Here is a 19,649-nt window from a genome sequence, read left to right as displayed (position 1 = left end):
AAAAAAAAAAAAAAAAAAAAACCATGACTGAGTTAATGTGTTCTGGTCCCTTGTTTATAAATATAGGTCATTTATAAGTCAAAGAAATACATATCAAAAGGGTGAAACAATTTTTAAGAAGTTTTAACAATTATAATGAGGGGGAAAAAGTCATACTCCACTTTGGCTCTGGTATCTGCCTTTGATAATACTGATATCTGCCCTCAGTTGATCTCTTTGTTCTTGTGTAAGTTCTTGGCAACCCTCTTGTGAAGCTGTCCTTAACACTGGAGGCTGTGAAAACAACTGGTCTTTCCCAGGAACTCCAGGCAAATCCTGAGTCACGGAGCTTGGTGCAGAGAGACACTGTGAGCTCTGCGTGGTAAATTGTAGTAATGAAAGATGGAAGGAAGAGGGGCAGAGAAGAAACTATGTGTTTACCAAAGATAAAAATTAAACATTTTAAGCAATAAGACATTAACGTAGATAAGTATACATGTTAATTAACTGAAATTAAGCAAGCTGAAAAGTTGTTCCTCTTCTATAAAGGTTCACTGATACCTGTGTTATAGAACCACCATCGAGCAAAAATTGCCATAACACAGGGTAGGTTTTTTTTAACTTTGTTGCTTAAATCCAACACACTAATGCCCAAGGACAGGTTTCTTTGTTTTCAGAAAGTAAATTTATACTAAGTTTCTGGGACATTTCTAGATAGAATAAATAAAAAACAGAATTAAAGACTAAAATTAAACCACCACTTTACTATTCTTGGGAATACAAATGAATTGCTTTTATATTTTTAAAGTCTGAGTTAGGCTAGGTATAGTGGCTCACACCTGTAATCCTAGCACTTTGGGAAGTCAAGGCAGGCAGATCACTTGAGCCCAGGAGTTTGAGACCAGCCTGGGCAACATGGTGAAACCTCATCTCTACAAAAAGTACAAAAATTAGCTGGGCATGGTGGCATACTCAGCTACTCAGGAGGCTGAGGTGGGAGAATCACCTAAGCCCAGGAGGTCAAGGCTGCAGTGAGCCATAATTGTGCCACTGTACTCTAGCCTGGGTGATAGAGTGAGACTGTCTCAAAAAAAAAAAAAAAAAAAAAAAGCCCAAATTAATAAAGTAAGTGTACAAAAAACCAGGAAACATATAAATAACCAAATACATGTACAAATGTTACATGTACCAATAAAATTACAGTGAACCACTATTAATTTTGAGAAGAGATGTTGAATGCTAGTAGAAGAACAGTGATACTGCCTACATTTAATCAAAACACTTTCCTGTTGAAACATTATTAGCACCCTTCACTGTGCTTACACTTTGCAGCAAAAGTATCACAGATAATATTTTGTTTTCAGGAATTTCTTACATTATTGTATCAAATTATTCATTATCCTCAACTGTTCATGATAATAGAATTTAAGTTTACTATAAAATGGAACTGCTAAAGATATTTTAAAACCACTAGGTAAGAGAGAGAAACCTCAAAGAAACCAAAGGTAATCACAACCACGCACGACTTTGGTTCCTTGCTCCCAGCCCTGTCTTAAAAATCTTAACAAGGAATGCAAATTACCAATTAGTGTAAGCAAGAAACAAAACTATTTTACTGAAGAACCAGCCAACCAGGAAGAATATGTGGGGCTGGTTAGGAGAGAAATCACTCCAACTTTACACCAACATGTAGCTTTATATTTCAGAACTGCATAATGACGACTGCACAAGATACCAAATCAGAAGAGGTTCCATTTCCAAGTTCTGATTCATAAGAGCTTCCAAAGTAGAGCCGGTACATATTGAATTTTGATTCATCTGGAAGGATCTCGGACATCTCTAAGGAAACAAGGGACTGATCTAAGCCACATTCTCCATCTCCAGCTGAATCGTCAGAGCCACTGCTATGGTTAAGAAAGACCATTGAAGACAGACTTAGGTCACTATCAGAGCTGGAACTTCCATCCTAAAATACACAAAAGGACAACCAGTTTAAAGATGTAAACAATTTTAGTCTCAGAAATAAATAATAACATAGCATTCTATCAGAGCAATACAAGAAACTTAGAAGCATTTTTCAAAAAACTCATTAATTCTCTAATGGTTTTGAGGCACATGGTAAAAATTTAACTATTAAAATATAAAGATAACATAGAATGTGTAGATAATTTACCAACCATCCCCCAAGAAAGTCTGTAATGAAGCTAAGACTCAGACCTCTGGGCTTTATTTTTATGTCTCTGACATTCCATTCATACTTTTCTACTCCAAAATGATGAATCAACATGTTATAGAGTGCTTTCTCATTATAGAGAGCTCTACAAATACACACCTTTCTGGTAGTAAAGGGAGAGGGGAGAACTTCAATGGCTTGCCAAAATAGCAAAAACTTAGGGAGTATCTGATTTAGAAACTGTAGGCTCTGTAGACATTCCAACCAAATGTGGTAAAGAAGAGTAATAGAATAATCCTTCCTAGAAAATATATGGTAAAGTCTATAATGTAACAGTTCAAATATCTACTGTAAATATTAAAATCATAATACTATCTTTAGAGAAAAGGCTGATGCTAAGGTTGGGATACAGAAAGCACAAGATAAACCAATAATATTTTTCTTTTTGGGGGGCAGAGTCTCACTCTGTCATCCATGCTGGAGTGCAGTGGCACAATCATGGCTCACTGCATCCTGGACTTCCTCAAGTGATCCTCCTGCCTCAGCCTCTCCCGAGTAGCTAGGACTACAGGTGTGCACCACCATGGCCAGCTGATTTTTAAATTTTTCGTAGAGACAAGTCCCACTCTGTTGTCCATAATGGGTATAGTTTGGTCTCAAACTAGGCTCAAATGATCCTCCTGCCTTGGCCTGCCAAAGTGCTGGGATTACAGACGTGAGCCACTGCACCTGGCCAAGAATAACTTACTGTATCTGGAAGTGAGGAAGTAATTCAAGAATGATGAGGACATGTCATAAAGATATAGGAGCCATACAAAAGGGGCTCCTATTGGCCAGATTGGGACAATTTGAGCTTCAAAACAACAGCTTTAACTAATTATTTTTTAGAAGTTAAAGTACAAAAAAACTAAAAACTCTAATTATTTTTCTGTTTGTAGTATTTAATTCATGGTATCCTAATTTAAATAATATCCTTGCAAACACCAACATGTTTTTGCCAATATTAAGGTAATGTTAAAGAAACAGACAGCAAACTCTTCATAATTATAAATTCTCTGCAAAACCCATATTCCAACTATGGAACATTTAACTAAAGGTAAACTTATACTTCTATACAGTTTTACCAAAGTTGTTTAAAAAATAGCATTTTTTTAAGATTGAAATTTTGACATTGTAATTCTCTTATCACTCATAAAATGTCATAACAACTTCCTCATATAACTTGCCTGGAGTCCACTTGAGAGCAGCATTCCATGTAAGGCCTCCAATTGGGCATTGTAAAGTAAAGCTTTCAGATCAGCTCCAGTAAAGGAGTCGGTTACAGATGCTACATGCTGAAGGTCAACATCATCTGCCAGAGGTAGAGAATCACTGAGGACATTTAAAATTTCGAGACGTGACACCTGAAGGGAGAAAAATTTATTTAACAAATAAAAAATATTAAAAATATTATCTTAAATTGTGTGTCTTATGATTTTCTTCATAAATTAACCTTATATATCTAAAAAAGCTTTATAAGTAAGTTGCGAAATGTACCAACAGCCTACTATTTATCTTCCTTGGAACTTTTTCCCCAACAGAAATAATATATGTAGGAAAATGAATGAAAATCACCACTCTTAAGGCTGGGCATGGTGGCACACCTGTAATCCCAATACTTTGGGAGGTTGAGATGGGAGGATCACTTGAGTCCTGGAGTTCAAGAACAGCCTGGGCAACACAGGGAGACCCCATCTCTACACAAAAATTAAAAATAAAATTATCTGGGCGTGGTAGCGTGCACCTGTGGTCCCAGCTACTCGGGAAGCTGAGGTAGGAAGATTGCTTGAGCCTGGGACACAGAGGCTGCAGTGAGTTGTGATCGTACCACTGCACTCCAGCCTGGGTGACAAAGTGAGACCTTGTCTGAAAAAGAAAAAAGCAAAAACCTACAAAATATTCAGTTTAAGTAATTTCTTATTCACACAGTGGTTATTTTCTACATTTAGGCAAGTGTGCCAAGAAGGGATTTCAAAAGGAAAATCTAAATAATTTAAATAATAGCTACATGTAACATATATTCAGATACTTTATACCTTTGACTATTCATTTGTCTATCTGTTCTTTCATTCATTTATTTGCTTGCTTCTAAATTGGAGAATAGCAGTTGGAACAACACAGGACTAGGAAGAGTTGAAAAATTATCTCTATGAAACCTGCTTACATGCTTATGATTCACATGCTTGATTCTGTATCAGAGTTTTTTTTTGACAGGATAATGGATGTAATCGTTGAACAGAAGAGAATGTGAAAATATAATACTTTAGGTTTCTTGCATTTTTTTCCCCCAATCAGCTAACACAGAAGGATTACAAAGTTTTCAGACTTGCACTGGGCCAAAGAAAGGCTTTGCATCTAATTCAGAATCTTTTTATGCTTTGAGCAAACAGTGGCTAAAGCTTTTCCCTAAGAAAGCTGATCTTCTAAGGACAATTGCCATTACCTGGCAGAAGTAAAGCTCACAAGGAAAGAGTGTAGCATTTGTTGGGTTTTGGACTCTAAATATGAAATTGTCACCTGATCAGGAGGAGGACAGTATACACATTTATCTAGTCGACCAGGCCTAAGCAGGGCAGGGTCAATCAAGTCAGGGCGACTAGTCGCAGCCAATACATAAACACCTAGAGGAAAAAAGAACATTTTTTTACTAAAATCTGATGACATGATGACATTTTGTTATAACATTCTATTTCTGTATTTATAATTATTACCCTGTAAGCCTTCTACTCCATCCAACTGAGTCAGCAACTGGTTAACTACTCGGTCTGTAACTCCTGTATTATCATGACCCCGCCGAGGAGCAATGGATTCAAATTCATCAAAGAAAAGAATGCAGGGCTTTGCAGCCTGTGCTCTGGGAAAAACAAACATTTCATATTTGAATCAGGCTTCAGAGTTTGCAAAGTGATTTCATATATATATATGAATGTATTTATGCATTTATATATATTTATGTACTTTTAATTTTTACAACAAACCCTTAAAGAAGGCAAGTTGTATGTATTTACATATAAACACATAAATGTATTTATATATATTTATGTACTTATTTTAATCTTTACAACAAACCCTTAAAGAAGGCAAGGTATATGAAATTGCCCTCGTATTCAGTAAACTGCTGAGGTCAAGGTGTTTATTAAGAGCCGTGCCTTCTGGATAGACTAACGGGGATGAAAACAAAAATCTGACTCTTGGTCAATAAGTCAAACACTTGTTTGCTTTCTATTACAAGTAACCATTTTTATATTAACATATACTTATTGGCCACCCTTACTTCTTTTGTGAAATGCCTATTCATTTCTTTTGCCCATTCAAAATTTGGAAAGCTCATTATGCTGGTACTGTTTTGTAAGGGCTATTTAAAAAAATATTTTCTTATTTATTTATTTATTTATTTATTTATTTATTTATTTTTTGAGACGGAGTCTCTCTGTCGCCCAGGCTGGAGTGCAGTGGCGCAATCTCCACTCACTGCAAGCTCCGCCTCCCGGGTTCACGCCATTCTCCTGCCTCAGCCTCCCGTGTAGCTGGGACTACAGGTGCCCGCCACTGCGCCCGGGTAATTTTTTGTGTGTTTTTAGTAGAGACAGGGTTTCACCATGTTAGCCAGGATGGTCTCGATCTCCTGACCTCGTGATCCGCCTGTCTTGGCCTCCCAAAAAATATATTTTCTTTTACTTTTCTAATAATTTGAACTTTGACTTTTAGTTTTATTAAATTTATTAACAAATTTTAATTCTAAAGAAGTGAATATTAATTCCATTTCTGGCAACAGGTGGACTAGATGTCTGGAGAATAACACCTAATATAAAACACCTGTCATGGTGATTGAAAAAAACCAACAGCTATCTCATTAAATGCATGGCAAGTGAAATATATCTTCTGGGGCCAAAAATAGACCAGAATTATCTGCTACTTGCATGTTTGGCAGAACTCTCCTAGAAAACTGAGTCTGATGTTTGATTTGTGTAAAGATTTTTTTAACTTTTCTAACTCAGTTTTTTCACTAAGTTATAGGACTACTCAGATTTTATTTCTTTTTGGTTCAATTTTGGTCAATTTTATTTTTGTCTGTGTCACCTAAGTTTTCAAATGTATTGTCATAAATATTTTCATAATATTCCCTTATTATCTTTTACATTTCTGGGATATCTTTAGTTATGGTTCCCTTTTTATCCCTAAAATTGTTTATTCATGCTTTTTTTTTTCTTAATCAAACTTGCTAGAGATTTGTCAATTGTACTCAGTGTTCAAAAAATAAATTTTGGCTTTGTGAGCTTCTCTGTTTTGTGTTTCATTAAACTTCATTCTTATCTTTATTATTTCCCTTTTAACCTATTTTTTAGTGTATATCTATAATTTTCCTAATTTCATGAGATAGATACATAAGTGGTTAACTTTTAACCTTTTTTCTTTTCTAAACATTTAAGGCTATAAATTTTCCTTGAAATCAGTTTTGCAACATCTAACAATTTTAATGGATAGTATTTTCATTATCATTTGCTCCCAAATATTTTCCACTATAACCTCTCTTTAACCCAGGAATTACGTAGAAGAGGTTTATTTTGTTTATGCTTTTTCCTGGTAAACTGGGTGGTGAATACATGAAGTATTCATTTTATTATTCTTCCTTAAGATGCATAAGTATTTTATATATATTCTCTTAACTGTACATTTTATAATAAAATTTTTGGAAGAATAAAACAGTAACTTTTATTTTAAAACTCCCCATAATGCTATCATATTTGAATAATTATTTTCATCCTTACATACCATCTTCTATATTCATATGCAGTTTTTTAATATATGCAAAATAGTTACACTCACTGAAATTAAATTGGCCAGATGGACTCTTGATTTATAAGAGATAAATTAGAGACTGGGGGAAAAAAGAATTTAGAACTTAGAAAATTTAGAGATAAATTAGGGGCAATTATTTGCTTCATATAAGAATCTACTCTGAGATTTCTTTGAATAACCACTTCGATTCCACTTTGAGGAGTATTTCTATTGTAAATACAAAACCAAATAATTTCCAAAATTTAATATCTAAAATATTTTGTAGTATTTGGTGAAATAGAGAATCCATGTCCTCTAGCTTATTAATAATTCACATAAACCACAGGTTTCAAATATCAGTTCTTCAAAAAACAAGACCAAAAAAAGCACTGATTGATAAATAATAACAGAGTCAGTTACTTTAAAAACATTAATAGGGAACCAACCTAATAAAAATATCCCGAACAGCTTGTTCACTTGCTCCAATATATTTGCTGAGTAACTCTGGCCCCTATGGGTAAAATAAAATTAGAGTTGAGATAAAATTATTTAAAAAGAAAATATAAATTTGGTTTCTGACTAAATGAATCATGGAAATCTTTCATATGATTAAATGGATGTCTTTTATACATTTTTAAAATTAATGTGTGCTAGAATAAATAACATACCACAAGTTCTATGCTTGGTGTTTCTTCTGCCCAGACCCCCAGATATTCTCATGGCTTGTTGCTTCATTTTATTTAGATCTCTGCTCAAATACCACCTCTTCAGAAACCCTTTTCTGACACGTCCATCTATGGCTCACTCCAGTTTACTATAAGCTTCCTTACCCTGCTTTTCTTCCTACATAGGACTTACCATCACCATCTGACAGTGGATTATATACTGAATGTGTCTATCTGCTTATTGTCACTCTCCACTAGTAGAATGTAAACTCCAAAAAGGCAGTTTTGTTCACTGCTGAATCCCTTGTGCCAGAAACAGTGTCTGCCATGTAAGTATTAGATAAATAATCTTTTTCAAGTGAATAAGTGAATGGTTTAAGAAGGGACAAAGTTCCATCTAAAATTTAAAAAATGTGTAGAGATATGACTTTAATCAGCACCTTCAATTACTGAAACAATGTATTTGCACAGGATTTAAAGAATATATCATTTTTAGAACGTGGGAAAAGGCCAAAAAAAAAAAAAAGAGAATATATAATCTTCCCTAAAAGCCAACTGAAAAACCTTTCGAAATAAACTTCCCTGCATATAGCAAAATCAATGAGAATAGTCTTTCCTTAAATTGGAATCTTTAAAAAAAAACTGAATAGGTCCTAAAGAAATCTGTAGTGAAAAATCACTCTCTCCAAAAGACCAACTACTGATCAAGATATGTGACCAAAATAAGGAATTTCTAATATTCAACCACATAGATATCTATTAATGTAATAATATTTAATTACATTTCCTCAGTACAGTCAGAGAACTATAGGACTAGAGGAGGCAACAAGAAATAACTAAAGCAAGGCTGGGATTGTGGCTCTCACCTGTAATCCCAGCACTTTGGGAGGCCGAGGCGGGTGGATCACGAGGTCAGGAGGTCAAGACTAGCCTGGCCAACATGGTAAAATCCCGTCTCTACTAAAAATACAAAAAAAATTCACCAGGTGCGGTGGCAGGAGCCTGTAATCCCAGCTAGTCGGGAGGCTGAGGCAGGAATCACTTGAACCCAGGAGGCGGAGGTTGCAGTGAGCCGAGATCACGCCACTCCACTCCAGCCTGGTAACACAGCAAGACTCAGTCTCAGAAAAAAAAAGAAAAAAGAACTAAGGCAAATAGCATGAACAAGGCAACAGCCTGGCACTTTTAGTGTTTCTCCATCATTGCCAGTTCACAAAAAAACATGATAAAAGAGTAATTTACAACTGGTTAAAACCCAGTTATACATTACAAAACTGAGCTGGGCGCTGTGACTCACACCTGTAATCCCAGCACTTTGGGAGGCCAAGGCGGGCAGATCACTTGAGGTCAGGAGTTCAAAACCAGCCTAGCCAACATGGTGAAATCCCGTCTCTACTAAAAATACAAAAATTAACCTGTAACCCCAGCTACTCGGGAGGCTGAGGCAGGAGAATAGCTTGAACCCAGGAGGCGGAGGTTGCAGTAAGCCAAGATTGTGTCAGTACACTCCAGCCTGGTCAATAGAGTGAGACTCCATCTCAAAAAAATGAAAATAAATATAGAAAAAATAAATAAATTACTAAACTGATTTATAAATCAAGTTTGAGTAAGGCTAGAATAATACATGATTCCTTTGTCTTGGAATCTAATTGCCCTTTGTTAAACTAATATTGCTGATGTACTGAAACTATACAGCTAAGATACTGGATCTGCGACCACAATGACACACCAGTGGTGAGCTGTGAAGCATTACCCAAAATGATCTGCTAGCATGCCTCTTAATTACCACACTCACCTTATACCTGAAAAAAACTTAGACCTAGTCTCACTTTGACACAAGCAAGGGTGAGATATAGTCAAAAGTAACAGAACCATGAAAACCCCAGCTTCCTGCCTCAGTATGGTCTCCAGCCTCTAGTTGTCTACTCCCTTTAAGAATAGTTTGCCCTTTTATCTGAGTATTTATGTATAATTCTGTTCACAATGCATGAAGATTTGCCTTAAGCAAGACCATAATAAGCCCTACGAGAGAGGTGGCTCATTACTCAATGTCATACAACTTTTTTTTTTTTTTTTTTTTTTGAGACGGAGTCACGCCCTGTTGCCCAGGCTGGAGTACAGTGGCGCGATCTCGGCTCACTGCAAGCTCTGCCTCCCAGGTTCACGCCATTCTCCTGCCTCAGCCTCCCGAGTAGCTGGGACTACAGGCACCCGCCACCACGCCTGGCTAAGTTTTTGTATTTTTAGTAGAGACGGGGTTTCACCGTGTTAGCCAAGATGGTCTCGATCTCCTGACCTTGTGATCCGCCCGCCTCGGCCTCCCAAAGTGCTGGGATTACAGGTGTGAGCTACCGCACCCAGCCGCACACAACTTTTAATAGATGGATCGCTGTTCCTACTAGCTTTCCAAATGTGAGACTAGCCCACAATCAACAAACATAATGGTGTTGGTAAAGATGTGGAGAATCAGGAACCCCCCACATTGCCAGTGGGAATGGTGCAGTTGGTGTGAAAGACAGTTTGGTGGTTCTTTGAAAAGTTAGAGAATTACCCTAAGACCCAACAATTCTACTCCTCAGTTTATGCCCAAGAGAAATAAAAACATGTCCATGGAGAAATCTGTACATGAATATTTACAGCAACATTATTCATAATAGTCAAAAGGTAGAAACAATTCAAATGTTCACCACTGATAAGTGGATAAAGAAAGTATGGTAACATTATTCAGTCATGCAAAGGAATGAAGTACTGATACATGCTACTACCTGGATGAACCATGAAAACTTTACATAAGTGAAAGAAGCCAGACACAAAAGGTGACACACTGCATGATTCCTTTTATATGAAATATACAGAAAAGGCAAATCCATAGAGACAAAAAGCAGATTAATGGTTGCCAGGGGATGAGCGGAAGAAGGAATGGAATGAAAAAGTTTTGAAATTAGAAAGAGGTGGTGGTTGCATAGCATTGTGAATGCACTAAATGTCAGTGAATTGTACACTTTAAAATGGCTAACTGCATTTATGTAAATTTTGCCTCAATGAAAAAAGAAGTGGACAACATACCTTGACACTTATAAAATTCATTCTACTCTCTCGTGCAATTACCCCAGCTAGTAAAGTTTTTCCTGTTCCAGGCGGACCATACAACAGTATTCCTGTTCTTTGTCGTATGGGCAAGTTTGCAAATAATTCTGGATACTGAGAAACAACAACAACAAAAAAATATGAAAAAGAGCTCAAGTCTAAACAGAAATGACTAAGTAGCAGCTAAAGATCAATGTATAGAAAAAAATATTCAGATAGTAATCACCACCACCTTTCTTCAGTAACAGCAAGTACAACAGTAGAAAATAAAATTCCTACTAAAAACTATAAATGAACTCAAAGGAACTACTACAAATTTTTTCCAATTAAGAACACATTCTATATAAAATGCATATAACTGCATCAGAACTTCTTTCTATTTTTCCTGTTTTATTAAAAGTACTACATTTTAAAAGTACAAACCAATCTTTTAACAAGTATAGTGCCTTTCACGGATATGCTTCATGGGGCAAGTTATGAGGGCTGTGTACATTCAAATCTCTTCAATCAAAGATAGTAAAATATCCCAAGAGTCTCCAGGCTGAACAAATAGTCGACTGCTTCTCAAATTACCTTTTAAAGCACCACTGCTCGAGAACAAGAGGACTTTTTGAACAGGTGAGCCAAACATGAGGCTACTGTCAGCAATATCCTGGTCTCCTTTATTAGGTATGCCTATTTAGTTCCCTCTATTGAGAATATTCCCACTCACCTCTACTTCTGCTCTAATCTGAAAGAAGCCCAGACTATGTATGTAACTACACATATAGTCTCCATGTACTGTATCTGGATGTACTGAATCTCCATGTACTAATGCTCGATGCCCACCCAATCCCAGCATTGGGATCATGATCCTGCTAGCTAGTACTTCCATGCCCATGTTCTCTCACACTGGTTTTAATAGTCCTGGGCTGCAATCAGCATGTCCCAGGCTCCAGTGGCCACTGTTCCCAGGAGTTGCCATGCAGTTACATGAAACCCAGGGTCCTTACCCATATTTTTTTTCTCACTCCTTTGCACGGGTCCCTGATCTTATGCAATGATCTTTGCCTCTTAAGATTTCTGATTAAAACACACTACCTCCTAGACTCTACCATCTGATCTTCTGAAGAACAATCTACATTTGTCTCCTTTATCCTGCCATCTGCCTCGTCTATACCTGCCAACTCTGCTTTTCATCCCAGGTCTGGAAATCTAGCTTCACCCATCAGTCCTGTTAACCTTGATAACTCTTCTACCTCCTAGTTTATTCCTATCCATTTCTGCTCAAATCGCAGCAGACAGTTCATCTTATTTTACTACAATTTGAATGATTAAAGCAAACAATTATACATCAAAATGTATTTACTGTAACTATCACCTCAGCTTTCTATAAGTTTCTTATGGTCAAAGACTGCATCATACACATTAAAATCTGTCAGCCTGGGCAACATAGCAAGACTCTGTCTCTACAAAAATTAAAGAGTTAGCCGGGCATGTTGGTTCATGCCTGCAGTTCTAGCTACTGGGGAGACTGAGGCAGGAGGATTGCTTGAGCCCAGGAGTTCACGGTTGCAGTGAGCTGTGAGTGTGCCCCTGTACTCCAGCCTAGATGACAGTGAGGTCTCAACTCTAATAAAAAATTAATTAATAAAATAAAAATTTGTTAAAGTACCTAAAATAGTGTCAGATATTTATTTATTTAGATACCTAAAATAGTGTCAGTAAACACTTGTTGACTCACATGGAGATTGGGCAAGCTAACACATAAAGCCAAAGCCAATAATACAGTGGCTCTTCTGGGAGTAAGTATTCACTTTTTCTTTTTCTTTTTTTAAACATACCTTGGCAGGTAACTGGATAGTATCCATGAGTATCTGCCTAACTTCATGTAACCCACCAATCTTGTCCCAACCCAGGTCTCTAGGTTTATGCAGGTTGACACTTCGCAAAAACGCAGGAATAAATCCATGGAGAGCCTTTTGGAAGTCTGATGTTGTTAAAACTAATTCTGTTTAAAAATAAACAAAATTTCTTTTAGTAGTTATATTTCACTGTATGAATTTTCAAAATATGCCATCATTTTAGCTGGAAACACTAATTTTCTACTCAAATAACTGCTTATTCAAATACTACAATGGAATATATTTAATTCTTGTCTTACTACAATTACATTTCTCCACAATAGAAAGAAGATTCCAAGTTCAGGTTTTAATAGTAAAACATACTTTCTCTGGTGGATATACTCTGACGAGAGAGTCGAGAATGTATGGCTCGATCCACAAGTACCGTAAAATCTCTAGCCACAAACCCTCCAGTTTCTTTAGCTACATGCTGCAGGTCAAGATCGGTGAACTTGTTTATATCACAGTCCAGTTTATTTTTTATTACATTACACAGAATTTCACATCTTTGTTCCTAAAGAAAAGCACAAAATTCAAATTTCCAATTTTATTCAACTGTATATTTTAGAACGTATATTTGGAGAAAATCAAGTTGACAAATCTATAGTGACAGAAAGCACATTGGTAGTTGTCTGGGGATGGAGTGGGGGAGGGATGGGTAGTAAAAAGGCTAGGAGGCTTCTGGAGTGATGAAAATGTTTGTTTCCTTAATTGTGGTGATGGTTTCATGGCATCTACATATGTTAAAACTGATCAAATTATACACTTTATGTGAATTTGTTGTACTTAAATTATATCTCAATAAGGTTGTAAAAAAATCACATTAATAAATGATTGTCATTTCTTTCTCCAATAAGAAGCATTTTTAGTAATACATGGTTCCTTTAATAATTTTTTTTTGGTTCCTATAAAACTTATTTCTAAAAACATATTCAGTGACCAATATCTCAAATACCATTCTATTATCCTTAATAATAGATATAATACCTTTGTTCTTCAATAGCAGTTAACTAGCACAGGATCTGAATATTTAGGGTAGATGCTAGGTGAAATTTTTTAAGAATTTAAAATATGTTTGCCAGTCCTGGAACATACTTCTTTCAGCTCAGTGCCACTAAAACCCTCATGAGTTCCCAAAGGGGACTAAGTGCCATTATGTGATGGTGGAAAAAAAAAATTTAATTAATGAAGTGTTTAAAAGCCATTTATCTATTTCTGTTTTTTCTCATTCAAAGAAATACCATTTTCAAAAAAGTCATTTTCTTGGAAAGTGCATACTAACATTTCAGGTGGCTATAAATTATAATTTATGCCTCTAGCACAACATGCACCAAATGTTGACTTACATATCCTTAAGATCATTAATAGAAGCATAAGTTTAAAGCCACAAATTACTAATAAAATTGAAAAATAATTTCTAGAAAAGGGACATAATTCAATAATCCTTACAAGTAGTGTATTACCTGATTAGGAGGCTGAATGTGTTGGATGCACTGAAATATGTGAACTCCTTGAGCAGAAACAAGTAAAGGATGTAGAGATTGTTGAGACTGACTTGTGGCAATCAGTGCAACCAAACTTCCCATGGAGATAAACTCTTTTATCATATCATTCAAAGCTGAAATTAAGCAATATAGTGTAAAAGCTTAGGAAAAATAAACATGAAATTTAAAAATTATACATTCATTAAAAATAATGATACTCTAGGTTGACCTTTAAGGTGGAGTATGTATGGTATCACTCTTTCATGTCTTTAAAAAATGAATCCATCTAGTTATTCCCTGATTTATCTATCAAGGACCTAATAAATCTAATGGAAGCACAAGAGGTACTGCAAACTCAGACCATATACTCAGAGCAATGTCTAATGAGGTTCCCTACTCGTGGATCTTATGAAATAAATGAACAAATGATAAAAATTTGTCTCTGAAATAAATATTCTAGAAGGGTGATAAATTTCCATACTGTATTCTGTTTGTTAAAATACAGCTCATATTCCTACGACTTCCAGAACAATCTCTTCCTACCCCAGGTCTTGTAAGGTTTCATATGAGAAGGTCAGAACTGAAATCGGCATTAATAATGTACATCTGAGTCCTGTCCTGACCTAGAAATTTGCAGCACTCCCTTAAACTCTGGACTAATAGATCTAGTATAAGAACAGTAACAGATCGAGTGTAAGATTAGTAACACCAGTCCTATAGATGCTATAGATTTCAAAATTTGAGATTAACACACTAGGTAATATAATCCAAGCCACTCTTGGTTGCATTTTATATCTATTTCAGTTCTTAAGAACCTTGAAGCAAGTCAGTGCTGCCAAACCCTCCAACCTCACCTCCCTAGCACTCCTCTCCTTGCACTCTAAGCTCCAGTCAACAGGGTATTCCCCAAAGTATCATTACTTCCTACACCTCTGTGCTTTTGCCTGTAGACCACGCTTCCTTTGCTTCTTTATTAGCATGAAATTGGTTCACGCTAATTTCTACTCTTCCATCAAAACTCAGCTCAGTTATCAACTCCTCTAAAAAGCTTTCCCTGATAACTCCTTATCCCACCTCAACCCCAGTATAGGTTATATGCTCCTACACTACTCTGTGTATACTTCTTGCATAGTGTAGTCTGTCACCTCCTTGTTGGTCACCCTGGTCAAATTAATCTCTCTGAATTTCCATTTATTGACCTGTAAAGCCCAGGGAATATCTTCATGCAGAATACAAAGCAATCCAAGAAAGCCAAGAAAGGGATGGCTACTCATACACAGTAGCCATCATTATTAGTATTGTTCTGTACTAACACTGTTCACCCTTCTTTTTCTCCTAGACTTTGAGAATACAGACTGTGCACAAGTGTTTGTCAAATATTTGTCAAATGAACAAAAGAGTAAATCTGTAAATTAAACAGTAAGTAAAAGAGAATGAAAAACCCTAAAGGACTAAGCATGAAGTTGCAGAATTTTCACACTGTTTTTACTCTACCAATTTACTAATACATAGTCTATAGGACAACTGTAGAATGCTATCAGGGGCCTCAAACACAACACTTAACATAACACATATATTATTCTCTGAAGAGAGTAGATTTATTGTTAAGACTAAAAATGCTGACTGACAAAAGAACAAGACCTTAACCGAGTGGTGGATGCATTTACCGTGAGCAAGCCGCTGGCTCTGCGCCGCATCAGGACTGTGCTCATGTTCCGGGACAGCAGGCAGTCCAGCAATGTGGTCAAGGTCATCCAGCAGAACAACAGATGGCTGCATCCACACTGCCTCTGAGAAAGCCACCTCTAGGGTTTTTTGTATGTTTTCAAGCCTTTTTCCTTAATACAGAAGATATGAAATGGTTTCAATATTATTTCAGTGCTGGGAAAGTTCAGGTTGTCCTTTTGAAAGCACTAGAAAAGCTCAATACTGATTTAACTATAAAAATTTGATCTATATTTTATTAATATACCAATCACAAAAACTTGTTCATCATTAACATGGTTCAATTAAAAATACAGTCTCAAAGGGTACAATAAAGTATCAAATTTTATAAAACTCAGAAAAGGAGGCCAGGTGCAGTGGCTTATGCTGGAATCCCAGCACTTTGGGAGGCCAAGGCGGACAGATCACTTTGAGCTCAGGAGTTTGAGACCAGCCTGGCCAACATAGTGAAACCCCATCTCTACTGAAAATACAAAAATTAGCCAGGTGTGGTGGCATGTACCTGTAGTCCCAATTACTCAGGAGGTTGAGGCATGAGAATTGCTTGAACCTGGGAGATGGAGGCTATAGTGAGCCAAGATCACACCACTGCACTCCAGCCTGGGTGACAGAGCAAGACTGTCTCAAAAAAGAAAAAAAAAAAAAAAGAAAAAAAGAAAAAAAGAAAAGGAATATGCTACTATAATTTCTGTATGCATGTATTCATTTATACCCAGTTTCACTCCATTGAAAATTTTAGATGGCCTACAACAAAATAAAAAAAGTAGGATGTGGGAAAACATAAGTGAGAGTAAGGGATCAAGATTCGTGTAAAATCAAATGCAAATGCGTCTGCCTAGAGATCCTAGAGTTGCTATATTTGAATCACAAATTTGGCTTCAAACTTCCTGGTGAGTTACAAAGTTTAAATTTACAAAGAACAGGAAACACACAAGTTCATGATTAGTTGGAACTAATATGATAGAGGTACCCAAGGGGGAAAAATTGACTGTTCAAAGTAAAAAAAAAAAAAAAAAATTTTAATTGAATAGATAATGTAAATGTTAAGGACTTTAAAAGTACAAAAGTGTTCTATGGTAAACTGTAATTCTCCTCATTGCTGTCCACAGCCTCCTACTTTCTCTCTCCTGAAGCAACCATTCTCTCAGTTTCCCATAGCAATTCAGAGATCATTTATACCAATTAGAGTATATTCTAAGTACTAATTTTTCAGAGTGGTGTCAGTGAGCACTTCCAGGAATGTAGTCTACAAAGAGTTCTGGCTAGAAAAAAAAATAGGCTTCCATCAAATATGGAGAGTTTTAGAAATTTTATCAAAAACATTAGAAAGCCAAAGACTTAAAATTTCTAAGAAATTTCAATGACTAAATGATAAACAGAAAAGTTAAAGACTAGATAATATGTGTATTTTTTAGATTGATAGCATTAATTATAACATTCCTGTCTTTCTAATGAAAAAGGGATTTATGTAGAGTGTTACCATACTCATACCTCGTAAAGCTTTACAGTCAACTCTCTCCACATGGGCATCCAGTTTGTCAAATGCTTCTTTACAGATTGCTTTGGCTAAAGTTGATTTTCCACTTCCCTAGAAAATAATTGCTTTGTAAGAATTCCCAATATATTCAGTCACAGAAATAGTTTCTGTCATTATGGCAACCACCAAGATTCAGCCTCAATTTTATACAGTCTCTTCCAAAAAAATAAAAGAAGAAGAGGGAATACTTCCCAACTCATTTTATGAGGCCAGATTTACACTGATAGCAAAACCAGACAAAGACAATACAAAAACAGAAAACTGCAAACTAATCACTTTCAAACTTAAATGGACAAAAGCTCAGCAGAACATTAGCAGATAAAACTCAGCAATGTAGAAAGAATGATACACCACAACTACATGGTATTTATCACAGGTATGCAAGGCTGGTTCAACATTTGTAAGTTACTCAACCCTATCAGCACTTCATAGCCTAAAAAAGAAAAACCATATAATTGTATCAACTGACACAGAAAAAGGGCATGGAGAACATCACTCTTATTCGTCATTACTCCCCCAACACCTAAAAGCAGACACACAGAAATATTAGTGAATAAATGAATGCTTTCCATATGTCGTATAAACCCTATATAATACCTGGTCAAAACCCAAAGAAAGGTAAATGAAAAGTTATTCAGTGTTACAGAAAAATGAACACACCTTAACCACTTACCTTTCCTCCTGTGAGTAAAAGAGCTCCATTCCTAAGTCCTGCAACAAGAGACATCAGCTGCCGAGACAAAGGGCGTCCCAGGAGGCTATGAGTGATGTGCTCCAAGGAGGATACGCCTAAGGAACTCACTCCTCTGTAAAAGATATACATGGTTACATGATAAAAGACTGAAGCAGGATAAAATTTAGCTACAAAAAATGCTGAATTTTGCCTTCCCAGTATAGTTAATTAATTTATTTTATATCTTTTTTTTTTTTTTTTTGAGAAAGGGGCTTGCTGGGTCATCCAGGCTGGAGTGCAGTGGCGTGACCCCAGCTCCCTGCAGCCTCAAACTCCCTGGCAAAGGCGATTCTCCTGCCTCAGTCTCCCGAGGAGCTGGGACTTCAGGCGTGTAACACCACACCCAGCTGATTGGTTTTTTTGTGTGTTCATTTGTTGTAGAGATGGGGTTTTGCCATGTTGCCCAGGCTAGTCTCCAACTCCTGGGCTCAAGGGATCCATCTGCCTCTGCCCCACAAAGTGCTGGGATTATAGACATGAGCCACCATGCTCAGACTAGTTAATAAATTTTAAAAGACTAAAATCTTAGAAATTGTCCCCTACTTGAGAGAAAGTATACTGATTAATGTCAAAACTGAATCCAGGCCTTTTTTTTTTTTTTTGAGACGGAGTCTTGCTCTGTCGCCCAGGCTGGTGTACAGTGGCATGATCTCAGCTCACTGCAACCTCTGCCTCCCAGGTTCAACCGATTCTCCTGCCTCAGCCTCCCAAGTAACTGGGATTACAGCTGCCCTCCACCACACCTGGCTAATTTCTGTACTTTTAGTAAAGACAGGGTTTCACCATGTTGGCCAGGCTGGTCTCAAACTCCTGACAGGTGATCCACCCGCCTCGGCCTCCCAAAGTGCTGGGATTACAGGTGTGAGCCCAGCCTCCAAGCTTTTAAAATTATTTTATTACTTTAAAAATGTGCAGTTACTAAAAGTTGTGCCCTAATAGAACTCCTTAAGGAATGTTAACACACACACAAAAACACCTCTAACCTTCAAATGATTTAATTTAGCAATCAACATAATCATAAATGGGTGCTTTTGAAGTACTGAGGATAACTAAAAACTTATTTCCTCTTAAACATTACCTATGAAATCCAGTATCAATCTGTAGATTACATTATACAAACATGAACTTTAAACTACTTCTGGACTGTGACTGCCTGCCACTTTATATGATCACATAAGAGTCTGAAGAGATTTTACTTTATGCAGGACGCAGTGGTTCACGCCTGTAATCCCAGCACATTGGGAGGCTGAGGCAGGCGGATCACTTGAGACCAGCCTGGCCAACATGGTGAAACCTCATCTCTACTAAAAATACAAAAAATTAGGCAGGTGTGGTGGTGCATGCTTGTAATCCCAGCTACTTAGGAGGCTGATGAGGAAGCATTGCTTGAACCCAAGAGGCGGGAGGTTGCAATGAGCTGAGATTGCAACACTGCACTCCAGCCTGGGTGACCAAGTAAGAGGCCATCTCAAAAAAAAAAAAAAAAAAAAAAGAAAAAAAGAAAAGGAATATGCTACTATAATTTCTGTATGCATGTATTCATTTATACCCAGTTTCACTCCATT

The 19,649-nt window shown here is 36.6% G+C and overlaps 1 protein-coding gene across 4 annotated transcripts in view; it reads right to left on the bottom strand.

Moving 5' to 3' along the window:
* PEX1 (peroxisomal biogenesis factor 1) overlaps window positions 1-19,649 on the bottom strand; it is a 57,615-nt gene that overhangs the window by 15,912 nt on the left and 22,054 nt on the right. For 3 of the 4 annotated variants that reach the window (XM_011998282.1, XM_011998280.1, XM_011998283.1), the window contains 13 exons: window positions 18,025-18,157; window positions 17,306-17,402; window positions 15,757-15,927; window positions 14,069-14,223; window positions 12,930-13,119; window positions 12,546-12,712; window positions 10,702-10,836; window positions 7,417-7,481; window positions 4,903-5,045; window positions 4,709-4,812; window positions 3,379-3,555; window positions 1,715-1,945; window positions 157-354 (listed from right to left, as the gene is read on the bottom strand). In XM_011998282.1, coding sequence (XP_011853672.1) covers window positions 157-354; window positions 1,715-1,945; window positions 3,379-3,555; window positions 4,709-4,812; window positions 4,903-5,045; window positions 7,417-7,481; window positions 10,702-10,836; window positions 12,546-12,712; window positions 12,930-13,119; window positions 14,069-14,223; window positions 15,757-15,927; window positions 17,306-17,402; window positions 18,025-18,157 — 1,966 coding nt within the window. The remainder of the gene's footprint in view (window positions 1-156; window positions 355-1,714; window positions 1,946-3,378; window positions 3,556-4,708; window positions 4,813-4,902; window positions 5,046-7,416; window positions 7,482-10,701; window positions 10,837-12,545; window positions 12,713-12,929; window positions 13,120-14,068; window positions 14,224-15,756; window positions 15,928-17,305; window positions 17,403-18,024; window positions 18,158-19,649) is intronic. The other variant, XM_011998281.1, reaches the window with a different exon arrangement.

The sequence above is a fragment of the Mandrillus leucophaeus genome, unplaced genomic scaffold, assembly GCF_000951045.1.
Source record: "Mandrillus leucophaeus isolate KB7577 unplaced genomic scaffold, Mleu.le_1.0 Scaffold565, whole genome shotgun sequence".
Lineage (NCBI taxonomy): Eukaryota > Metazoa > Chordata > Mammalia > Primates > Cercopithecidae > Mandrillus > Mandrillus leucophaeus.
Note: the sequence above shows the minus strand (reverse complement) of the source record. Positions and strands in the feature narration are given on the sequence as shown.